Genomic DNA, 12,290 nt, shown 5'->3' on the forward strand with positions numbered 1-12,290 from the left:
ATCAATGTACTTTAATGAAATATTTTAAAGTTAACTAAAGTCGTGTTCGTGTCGCAGGAATTTAACTCGAAGTTGCGCGGAGTCGAAGCTCGATAGCAAGTGGTTCCAAGAGAAACGTCTTGTTTCACAGTCGCCTAGACTGTTACTAACACTTAATGTTAGTTAATACGAATGATTTTAATTTGAATTTGATGATTACTTCTACGTATGTATATAAAAGTAATTTCAAACATTTTCTTATAACATTCCTATTAAAAACGTCGGTGATAAAATCCCATGCAGACGTCCGACCGACTTAGGTTGAAGACCTAAGAAATTAAGCCACTTTGGGTCAACTTTTAGCACTTCATTGATCCGCAAAACTAGCAATAGTAAAGGCAAAGACACTTTTTGTATCAAACAAAGAAACAATTGGCAGCGAAGCCAATTTCAGGATTAAAAGAAAATTTCGAGGGAAACATGGGAGGAAAATTTCAAAGTGAACAAAAATTTAGGCGAACATCTGACGAAAACGATTCGATTCCTCTCATGTCGACGGGGCTCGAAGTACTTCCTGCAATTGCGAGGATCAATGCCTTTTGCCATAAACAGGGACTGTAGTAGCAGCGAAATGTGGCATCTGAGAATAAAACTTACATATATCGTCTAATATTTAAAAATTATAGCTCATATTTCTGAATATTTCTTTCTTCTCATGTGTTCACATAATGCTTTTAAAGGATCAAATTCCTGTAATCCTCTATTACATACATAAGTATGTATGTACATCGTACATATGTATGTATAAGTAAGTAAATACGTACATATATTACTTTTCGAAATTAAAATTTGATGGTAAAAACATATTCCATACATATGAATGTAAGATAGAAAAGAAGAGTGAGATAAGAATGATTTTGATTAAAAAAACAAAATATGTATATTTCTAAAGAACGATTACTTATTGACTAGAAGAAACTTTAAATGCGAGTCATTTTAAAACGAAGCGGCCCTTCTGGAGCATACATAAAGGTCACTGCATAGTCCAAGGGTTTGTGATTGTACTCCAATCTGTAGTTGCGCAACAGTTTGGCCAGCAGGATTTGCATTTCCAGGTCGGCAAATCGTCGGCCCAAGCACATACGAGCTCCATAGCCATAGGGGAGAGAGGCAAATGGATGCAGTTTGCCTGGATCAGAATCCCCACCATGCTGTGGCTTCAGCCAGCGTTCAGGCTTAAATGTGGCTGCATCTGTGACATACTCTTCCATGTTGCCGGTGACAATGGTGGGGAAGACAGCTTGAATACCTTTGGGAACTTGATAACCACAAATCACGCTGTCTTCTTGCAAAGTTCGGCCGTTGCCAATCACAGTACTGTACATGCGGAACACCTCCTTGATAAAAGCCTTTAGGTAATGCATTTGGTCTAGCAAAGGAATGGTTAGAGGTGTTTTTTCATCTGGCAGTAAACGTTTCAGTTCTTGATGTACCTTCTCCTGCTCCATAGGCCGTGTGGCCAATTGGTAGAGCATCGAACAGACAGCCATCGAAATCTGAAAGAACAAACTGCTTACTGGATGTCATGATAATGCACTTGGAATCTTACAGTATCTATCCCAACTAAAATCAAATCAAGAGCCATTATTGTAGCTATTTTTTCATCCTTCTCAGACATGATAACCTTCTCCACCAATGATGGTTCGCCGACACGTTGGCTAGGATCTTCATTTTTCAAACGGTGCGTGGCACTCTCGATGTACTTCATGCAGACCCTACAAGGAACTTGTTTATTAACAAAAAACTAATCAGGATTAGAAACAGCTTTGAAATTTACCCCACAAAGAAGTCCATGTTCTTCACATAGCGTGTCCATATGGGCGTTGGGAAGTAACGCCAAAACGGAGCTTTCAACTCTAATGTGGCCACATTGCGTAACGCAAATTTGGCAGCATCAATGATTTGTTGCGGCTCCGAATCTGGCCTTAGGTTAGACTCCAGGCACCCAAGTCGGGTGTCCAAGGCTACACGGCCAATGCCTGAAGAAGAGACCATTGAAAAATGTACAATTTGAAGTGATTTCAACTCTAACGACTCACATTCCAAAGACCATTTGTGTATTTCATTATCAAAATCTTCGGGCAACTCTTGCTTCTCATCCAATAGCTGTTCACAACGACTAAGGAAATCCTCGGTAATGACCTCCAATGGTTGCAAATAACGTCGGACTGTCGATAGCTGCAGCACAGGTTTCTGTACACGCGAGCGGAACTGGCGCCAAGGTTCACCATGACTGCAAAAATGTTATGTTCAATACGGATATCCATGTCTGAATCGTATTCACTCATTCCACTTACACTCCAACTACGCCGCCCAGCTCACCAAAGAAATCCTTGCGCACCTCGCTCTTGTACTTCACCAGACTGGGCATCGATGGTCGGAAAGGTGTGGGACCTTCACTGCGATAGCACTGAAAATTTGTGATATGGTAATTACAGTAATTTACTTTAAGTTTCTGCGCCGTCGTGAATGCAGTCAACCAAGCGTTAAGGCTATAGGTTTTTTTTTGTTGTTGTTTTCTTGCTTACCTTTTCAATTTCATCGGCATCATAGATAAACAACAGATCTGGACGCCCAATTAGCCCACTAAAACGCACAATTCTTCCATAACGTTCATGGAGTAGAGATGAAATTTTGGCCACATCCGATATGGTATATTGTCCAATTATTGGCATCAAACTAGCGTATTATATTAAAGAAAGTAAAAGTTTTACTCGGAAAATAAAATGCAAAAATTTTGTTTTGTTTATTCTGCATCAAAAAGTCACACCACATGTCTAAATAGACGACCTTGAAAATGGCCAGCTAATTGAACGCTAATGAACAAGATGACGTGCCACAAATGGCTTACGTTGTGGTCATCGATCGTGTCTTTGTTGGAAACCATTTGATTGGAGATGAAGGAACACCGAAATGTCTATGATTATCAAAACTAATAGGAGGAGGTGTAAATTGTGGTTAAAGTTATAAATGACTAACAAGAATCAGTTTTACTATTTAGTAAATATTAATGAGAACCAACAGAAAACCAGTTTCGTTTTGGTTGGCGAAATTATGGAATCTATTTTCGCTCTCACTGCCACAAAAATTTCAATTGAATCTTCAATCGAGCATCCAAGCATAAGTGGGTCAAGTAAATGTTATCAGGGGAATTCGCCAGTTCGTTGCTTAAGTCTTTTGTTTACTCACCGCCATGTGTTACCCAAAATGGGCAAGGGCTTTGGTCCTGGTATTTCATTGTAGGGCAATGCGTTTTGCCACTCCCTAGTGCTAGATGCTCCCTCCCCACCCTCGGTGCCTAGCAAATGCGGACATGCTGCTGCTGCTTCTGTTGAATTTTTGCGGCTGAGTGTCGCCACTTTTCTCCTCAGGTTGACAACTGTGGTGCTTGAGGTTGAGGTTGTAACCTGCCAAACCTTGGACGGAAATTTGTTCATTTCGTTTTGTGTGGAATTACAAAAGGCAAACTGATTAAAATTCAAATCAGATTTCACTGCTTTTCGATTTCCAATTGTCTTGGTGTTTTTTCTTTGAGCAGAGCGAAAAGAGAAATGGAGAGCGCACTACAGCTAGTCTGTTAATGACTGCATCCAAACGACAACTTGGAGAATAAAATGAAAAACCGGCCACCGCTTGCCCCAAAAATTAAAGTCCACACTCTGCGGCTGACTGATGGAGACTAGTTGGAGCTTAAGTTTCAAATGTTGGGGACTCCAATCAGATTGCCAAGTCAAGACGAGTGTGTGTTAAGCTTTCAAATGAGCTTGTAAAACTGGCTCATAAAAGCTTTTTGTTTGTTCTTGTCAAACAAAAAACACTCATATCCTCAATGAACATTTGTTAAACACAATTGTTGATTTGAAACACAATTTGTTAAACACAAATTTGTACTGAAGTTTAGTCAACTGAAGGCTGGTCAAATCAAAAGTCATTATGGGTATCATAAAGGAATACAAATATATCAACTAGAATTACATTAACTAGTATTACATTAACTAGTTTGAATTGACCTGATAAGTGGCCATTTTAAAATATGTAAATCTGAGTAAACTGAAGTGTTTGAATCCTCTCTATGCCCATGTGATCTCAAATTATCTACTTTGCAAAGGCTCCTGGATAGAGTCCCGACTGTCATTATCCCTAATGCTGCATCTGCTGAGAAAGTGACAAACACATGATGCACTTGGAGTCACTTGCATCATAAGGAGGTGTCTAGAATACCAAAAGGCACAGCTGGAGTGCAGCTAATTTAAGTTTAGTTAGAGGGTCCGGACCCTCTAAAATTTTAAGCTTAACACTCCGTGCTGGACATTTTTAATTTTTAAGCTGTGTTAGTAATTTTTTGTCTGTCCGTTCCTGACAACAAAAATAAGTATTATGTACACATTTATGTATGAGTTCTACAAATTCTTCGTGGTATTTTTTGTTAAATTTTATTAACCTGAATTTGAAATCTATTTAATTTTAAAGTCAGATCTTAGTTAAGACTGAATTCGGAAAGACAAATTCAGCTCGAGCTTTTGAACATGATAATCAGGCAGGTAATTTGGCATTTGATGTTTATTATTACTTCCGGGTAATTCATTCAATCGATTTAAACTGATCTTAACTGAAGTAACCCGATTCTTCCGTACTTTGCGGGTTACAAAGCCCTTTGAATCGCCATCACCACTTAAATTCTAGTTTGCACTATGGGATACTCATGGATAAATATCCATAACGTGTTGCTCTAAGATGGTTGACGAGAATCCTTGATGAAAACAAGATTTTCAGAAATTAAATTTTGCGCAAGTAATTCGTATCATTCAGCTATGATAAACATTCAACTAAATTCCTGATTTTATACCTTTTGAACAGAAAATCATTGTATAAAAAACAAAAATTTTGAACTGGTAGGTAACTGGCGGAGTCGACATTCTTTTTTAAGACTGCTGATTCTGGCGCCATGTTACCAATCGATATTTTACACTATACGGAATCATCGATAACATGGATGTTTTTTTATCGATGTTTCTTCAGTTTAAGTTGGGCTCATCGGTTGGGCTCATCGGTTGGAGTTCGGATCATCGGTTGCAGTTCGAAGTTCGATGCTTTTGCTGCATTTTCGTAGGGTATCACTTTTTGTGGTGCAATTTAACAAACATACATTACAATTAAAAAACAACTTTATTTACAAAATGTCATAAAACATCGCAGAATCCGAAAATCTTTAAGATCTTCCTGCTTACAAAAATATATATATGTATATACAATATTATTATCATCAACAAACAAAAGTGCATTAGAGACATATATAAACGGCAGTAAGAACATTGAAAAACAAATTTAAACTTTATTTTCATATTATGCGAAGCAGTTGTAATTTTGTTGCAACTTGCAATGTGCTTAGACATACACACACACTCGCAGACAGACAGAAAAAAAAATAGGTGAAAATTGCCTACCCAATGAAAAGTGAAAGTGCAACAGCAAGACCGATATACAAAAACGAAGGGCGAGATGTGGTGATTGAGGAGGATGACCACTGAGACGGAATGAAAATTGAAATAAACAAAAAGTGAATGAATAATTAGATGCGAAATATAAATAAAGAAATTTACCGGTTTCAATTAATCGGTGGTTGATTTGTCCCCATTTTTCTCTCTCTTAATGAACGTTTATGTGCATACATACATACATATGTACATACATACATACATACATATGTATGTGGGAAAGAGAGTTAAAGTAACGTGTATGCGAGTGTATGTGTGGGTTGCAATTTAATTTAATACAAAAAAAGGAGATTAAAAAGGGGTTAACTGTCATCCCTGTTACTTGATTCTATACACTTTTACTCCAGCTGCTTCTAGCGAACCCAAAACAAAATAAACGGAATTCCCGCTTCGGCATCATGACCGATAAATATGATGGCAATGGTGATTTTTCAAGCTATGCTCCCATTGAGGACCAGGACCAAGACTATAAGCCACGAAAAGGCACTGGTGGACCACACAATGGCGATAGTTCGGGACATGATCACCATGGCGTTAGCGGTGGAGGAGCTGACGCTAGTAATGCTCAAATAAATGAGAAGGCCAATGAGTACATACGGGATTGCATGGCTGAAAGAAATCGCATGGATAGAAAATTTCCAATTGCTGAGAAGCTCATTGAAGGCGGTGAGTCTGATCCTTGATTCTGTACATAATACTTATTTTGACACAACTTTTCATTCACTATAGAGATTGAGAAAGTGCAGACCACCGGAAAGATACCATCAAGGGACCAAAAATATGCCGATATTTATCGAGAGAAGCCATTACGCATTTCCCAACGTGTCCTGGTGCCCATTCGAGAACATCCGAAGTTTAATTTTGTCGGCAAATTGCTTGGACCAAAGGGTAACTCTTTGAGGAGGCTGCAAGAGGAGACTCTCTGCAAGATGACCGTATTGGGTCGAAACTCCATGCGAGATCGCATCAAAGAGGAGGAGCTGCGTAGCTCCAAAGATCCCAAATATGCCCATTTGAACAGTGACCTCCATGTGGAGATATCGACAATAGCACCGCCCGCAGAGGCATATGCTCGCATTGCCTACGCCATGGCAGAATTAAGAAAATACCTAATACCCGACAGCAACGATATTATACGGCAAGAGCAGTTGCGGGAGCTAATGGATAGCACTTCGCTAAACGATAATGAAGTTAAGCAAGGCTATAAGAAGGTACAACATATATCCGGGATTGGAGGTGGCGCTAGTAGCATGGGTGCCGTTGCTGGAGCCGGAGCTGGTACTGGAAGTGGTCCCAAAAATTCTACTCATCACAGTTATAGGTAAATAAAACTATAAACATTATCAATTAACTTATAACTCGAGTTTCGTTTCCTTTAGAGGTAATCAAGCAACATCATTCAGTAAAAATGTCCTGGCACCCAAGCAAAAGGTCATGTCAATATTAGAAAAAGCTCGAACGGCCATGGATGAGACATATGGGTGAGTGTATATGCTAGACGCAGTATTATCACGCTTAATTTCATTTCCATTCACACTGCAGTCGCTACGACGATGGGTCGCCCTATGATCAGCATCAACCCTACGATGGCTACTCCTATGCGGCAGCTCATGGGCATGGCCCACCAACGGGCATTTTGGGCGGTGTTAACAACATAACTAATCAAGGCGGCGGTTTGGGACGTCACTATGACGCAGCCGAATATGATCCAGATTACGGTCGTAGGGAATATTACCAGCATTCACCCAACTATGCGACAGCTGGCATTGGCTCACAGTCGAATCCAAATGGTTCAGGCGGTGGTGTAGGTGTGGGCAATGCCTCAGGCCTGAATCCCAGTCACAATCGCACTCACGCTAATAGGTGAAACTTGCTGGAGACGAGCAAAAGCGCCAACGAGGGTCGTGGCCAAGACCATAAAGCAAACGAAAGCCACCACCACAATGGCAGCAGCAAGAATATTAATACCAATCACATCCTTCAAGCCAATGGCAACTACAAGGTAATAGAAACAACAACATTTAACATTAACAGCTCACCAATTGCCTTACGAAAACAACTTAAGGTCAATAGAGGATATATTTAGAGCAAAAAATTGCGATTTATCTGGTTAATAAATAGTAGAAAAACTTGGAAATCAAGAAGCTGATTTTGCTGCATGTATCTCAAAAGATAAAAACCGGAGGCTGTCAGCTGTTTCACCATAAGTAAATCTTTTAAAAACCTACAGAAACTGAAAATGGTATGTTACTCGCCAAAAATCGTTCGACTCAATTGCCAGTCCATAACTTAATACACATCAAATTTTCGTTGGTTCATCATAAATTTAATGGAAACTAGCCAATATATTCAACAAAATTTTTGAAAAAATCTCAAACCAGCTTTTTTGTTTAATATGTTTTACAGCAGAATCCACTACAACAAGAGCATCCACTACAACAAAAACAAATTCTCCCACCGCAGCAGCTATCAACCACCCACAATTACAATAATAATTGCAATACCAGTAACTTTAATGATATGACCATGACAACATTTTCCATTTCTTCGTATGCAATCAACCAAATTGAAATGCAAAAGATTAATAACAACAGCAACAACAACAATCACACTTTAGCCAGTAAAAACAGTAACAACAATAAAAACAACAACACCACAAATGCTACAATGCCCAACAACATGCTGCTAGTAAGGTATTAACCAAATCTAAACGCACCAATCTCTATATCCTTTATCATCTTTCCTCATCCACACTTCTATCCTAAATGCTTCTAGCAATGAAACTAAATACATATGGCTAATATTCAAATAAATCAAAATTTACTTTAAAAGTGCAGTATAAATATTGCCTAAGACCTATAAAGTTAACCAGCAATCTTGTAATCTCATATAGACAAATTCTCAATTTGGTTTTTCTCGCTTCGATGAAGTTTTCGGTTAATCATATCAAACAGTTACTAAAAATTCATTAACGTGAACTGAAGTTTTGGACTGGAATAGTGAACAAATAATGCAAGAGTCTTATACTCCACCAATTCTTGCCCTACAAGTTGAAATTGGACATAATCAATAAATTACGTTAAAGCCTAAACTTTCTCTCCAATTACACACCTACATAGAAGAAAGTTAAAAGTACATACATATATACATACGCTTAGATACATTAATCCCCATATCCACATACATATGTATACAAAAAGTATTTCCGCTCACACTCGCACACTGATTGACATATTTCTTCTAAACATAACATTCTTTTACAGACCTGCTAATCCTTCGCTTCATATTGGTACTACATTTCCGTACTTGCCAGTGCAGTTTTTCTGATACAACCAATACGAATAATCATACATCAACAACAACATTACAAACACTTTTCATAGGAAGAGAATAGATGGGAGAAATATTTACACATAACAATGTATATATAAATAGATATATTATATATACTCTTATACATAAATATACATATTTAATGGAGTGCAAGGATGAGAACGTTGAAAGGAGTTGAAGGAGAGAGGAAGATCTACAAAACAAATATTGAAACTTTTACTTTTGCGTTGGCCCAGGATATGGACAGACGTCGACAACAGCAACCATTGTGTCAAGAGGATTTTATATACTTACACATAAATAAATTAATATATATATATACATATATTTACACACAAAACAAAGGATAACAAAAAAAAAAAAAAAAAAATCTTTAAGATATTCTCAAAGAGCCTGAATAATTGAACAACAAATTATTGTAATCTAGACGAAAAACCTACACGACATACAACAAAGCGTTAATAGATAAACCTCCAACTTAAAGTTGGAACCAAGATATTTTCAACTAAACCTAAAACATAAATAAATTAAACAACAAATTAACAAATAAACAAAAAAAAATACAACTGACATCAAACAGTAAGCGATAAGGAAAAGAAAGAGAAACCAGTAACGAAACAAGCAGAAAAGAGAAGCGAAGAGGATGAAATCTATGAGATTTACTTAAGCCAACTACATATATACATATAGATAAACATATATATGATTGGTCACATTTGAAAACATAATTTTATTTCTATACGCATGTATTAAATCGTAAACATATACAAAATATAATATTTACACAAAAGATTTAAAGAGAATAATCATAATATTGTAATAATATTAAGCCTAATGCTTATGTTTAACAAGAGGAAAGAAACAAATTAAACAAACTCAACACTAATACTATCTAAAACATGAAAACAAACCAATTAAAAATTACAGACATCATGACACTTTAAACAAAGTAATATTGATATTAATCTGATAATTAAACGAAGCAACAAATATATTATAAATATTTATATAAAAATCGTAAAAAAAATAATATAATTACATATATTCATATATGTTTATGCAATGTTTATTGTGAATTATTGCCCAAAATTGTGGGTATTGCTGCAAATGATTACTTTATCAACACAAACATAATAAACAATAACAATATAAATACTAAATCAAACGAACTAACAATAACAATGATAATACCTAATTCAAGACGGAATATATAATATAAGCAAATACATGTACTTATTCCATTCGAAAATAATATTCAATTCGATTCAAAATATGCCAAAAAAAAAAAAAAAAAAAAAAAACAAAAGTAAAATTACGCGATCTAAAAGTCAAAGAGCTCAAATTACACAAATTACCCCTTCCCCCAGATTGTATCTACCAACTTTATATATACATTTTTACTATTTAAACAATATCGAATTTGATTTTGTGTAATGTCTTTGTATGGACGATTGGACTATATTCTATATAGAGATTTAGTTTTTAAAAGGAGTGCCAAATGTTTTGAAAGGTTATCTAAAAGATAATTTATGCCTAATTATATTTAATTCTCATTTCTGATATATGTTTTAAGTGACAGCACTTAATACAACTAAATAGTATTTTGTCCAAAAGAAAATCAATATAAAAATGAACAATTGTTGCATTAAAAGCAAAACTAAAGAAACATTTACTTAATACCTTGTGAACGTTAAATTGTTGCAAACAATTAAAAGCGAGTTTTTAAAACAAATTACAAAATAATAAACGAAACAAACAACAAAAACAAAATACACCCCAAATTTAATGTGAAGGAAACAAATATTTATTGTATTAATTATTGTTATTAAACCGAATACACAACAAAATTAAATTAAAACAAACAAATAAATACAAAACAAATATTCAAAATAAAAATGTCCCCGCCCTAAACTACAATAAAATAAAATAAAAAGCAAAATATAAACTCAATAAATCAACCTACATATATGTACTTACCAGAAGTAACAAACAAATTCAAAGAAATAAAACGTATTGCGATTGAGATATTCTCATTAATTATATTATATGTAAAATTAAATAACAAAATACCATAAAAATAAATTAATATATTACAAAAACTAATGTAGCTCCGTTTTCTTCATTCTTTCTTTAGGCTGGCGTCAAAAATCTCTTAGCTGCCAGAAAGGACTTCACATGTCGGAAGTGCCAGGGGAATCGGACTCCCAATTGCCCCCTCCAATATACTTACAAACCACTCCATCCTCTCATTGTAATTCCTTTTCATTTTTTGTATGATCAATATGCATAAGAACTTACGTTAGTTGAAAATTTGTCCAATTGTCGGACCCAACTTTATTTGTCTTTTTCAACTTTAAAATTGCTTTGATTTACTATACTTCCTCGCAAAGTTTACAAAGGAATTGGCCACAATTCTCTTAAAATGACAACAAAATAATTGTTTCCTTTCTTAGTTTATTTTTTAGTTTTATTTTATTGACGCTTTAAGAGTTTCGGCACTAAGAAATACTTTGGTAGATTTGAAAAATTTGTTTAAATTTTATTTTGAACGAAAGTGTTTTGTTGTTTTGGTATTGCAAAAGCCAAAAAGGATCATTTAGTTTACTCTTCAGAAATTGTTATTTCCGAGTTACAAATATCTTATCAATTTTATAGTATCCTTTGTATAGAAAACAAAGGTGAAACAACTGTATTGCTGAAGACCGCGACTCTCGGGCTCGCAAACGCTCATGCTCAAGCCTGGCTGCACGCCTTTCGGCTGGTTCCATAAGATAACTCTGCCTCCGCTCCGACTCCCGTACCAATTCCCACCCTTCTTCAGTTCTATTCTATTGTCGATGCTGTCAAACATTTTTAACATGTTCCTACTAGTTAGTTTAGTCACAAGCAGCGTTAAGCACTTAACCTTCGCGCAATTCGGCTTAGTGCGTTTGTTTAGTGCATTACTTTAATGATTGTCCCTAATTATATTGTTATAGCTCCCCTGCTTCCCCTATGTCCTTTCCAAACCATTTGTGTGTGTACATCAGTAGCGTAGCATGGGTTCTGAACGCCCGGAGTATTGAAAAGATCGAAATTGGAAATACTTTAGAAGATTTTGACGTTTTTTGTGTGGCAACGTTCTCGTCATGTGAGGCAAACTTTTGAACCAGTTTTGCTCGAAATGCCTTGTTTTAACTGGGGGGAAGGATACAGCCCGAAATCTGAACCGAAATAAATTTAGACTTTAAACGACTGGGTTCGTTATTTGCTATGCTAAGACTGTAGTCCGTTCTTTCGCACACATTAGACTTTTTAGATAAAGATTAACAAAATAACCTTGGTCGAAGTAGCCCCGGCCCTCTGCTTTTGTTTTACCTTTGTACAACAACAAGTGTATATATTGATGATTTGTTTTTCCCAGCCTAACTTGCTTAGGTCCAT

At 36.1% G+C, this 12,290-nt stretch overlaps 2 protein-coding genes across 2 annotated transcripts; one reads left to right on the forward strand and one right to left on the reverse strand.

Moving 5' to 3' along the window:
• Positions 1-894: 894 nt before the first annotated feature.
• Cyp301a1 (Probable cytochrome P450 301a1, mitochondrial) lies at positions 895-3,697 on the reverse strand. The gene is made up of 7 exons (XM_068287617.1): positions 3,229-3,697; positions 2,568-2,718; positions 2,337-2,449; positions 2,079-2,272; positions 1,817-2,018; positions 1,589-1,754; positions 895-1,535 (listed from the first exon to the last, which is right to left on the reverse strand). Exons 1-7 carry the CDS (start codon positions 3,474-3,476, stop codon positions 960-962), a joined length of 1,650 nt encoding a protein of 549 aa, XP_068143718.1. The 5' UTR covers positions 3,477-3,697; the 3' UTR covers positions 895-959.
• A 1,446-nt stretch (positions 3,698-5,143) lies between these two features.
• On the forward strand, positions 5,144-9,302 carry qkr54B (quaking related 54B). Its single transcript, XM_068287788.1, is given in 7 exon segments — positions 5,144-5,342; positions 5,882-6,200; positions 6,264-6,855; positions 6,914-7,015; positions 7,077-7,536; positions 7,944-8,227; positions 8,798-9,302. Coding segments are annotated over 6 exon segments (1,770 nt in total). The 5' UTR covers positions 5,144-5,342; positions 5,882-5,932; the 3' UTR covers positions 8,862-9,302.
• The last annotated feature ends 2,988 nt before the right edge of the window (positions 9,303-12,290 follow it).

This window comes from Drosophila tropicalis, unplaced genomic scaffold (genome assembly GCF_018151085.1).
Source record: "Drosophila tropicalis isolate 14030-0801.00 unplaced genomic scaffold, ASM1815108v1 contig_573, whole genome shotgun sequence".
Taxonomy (NCBI): Eukaryota; Metazoa; Arthropoda; class Insecta; order Diptera; family Drosophilidae; genus Drosophila; species Drosophila tropicalis.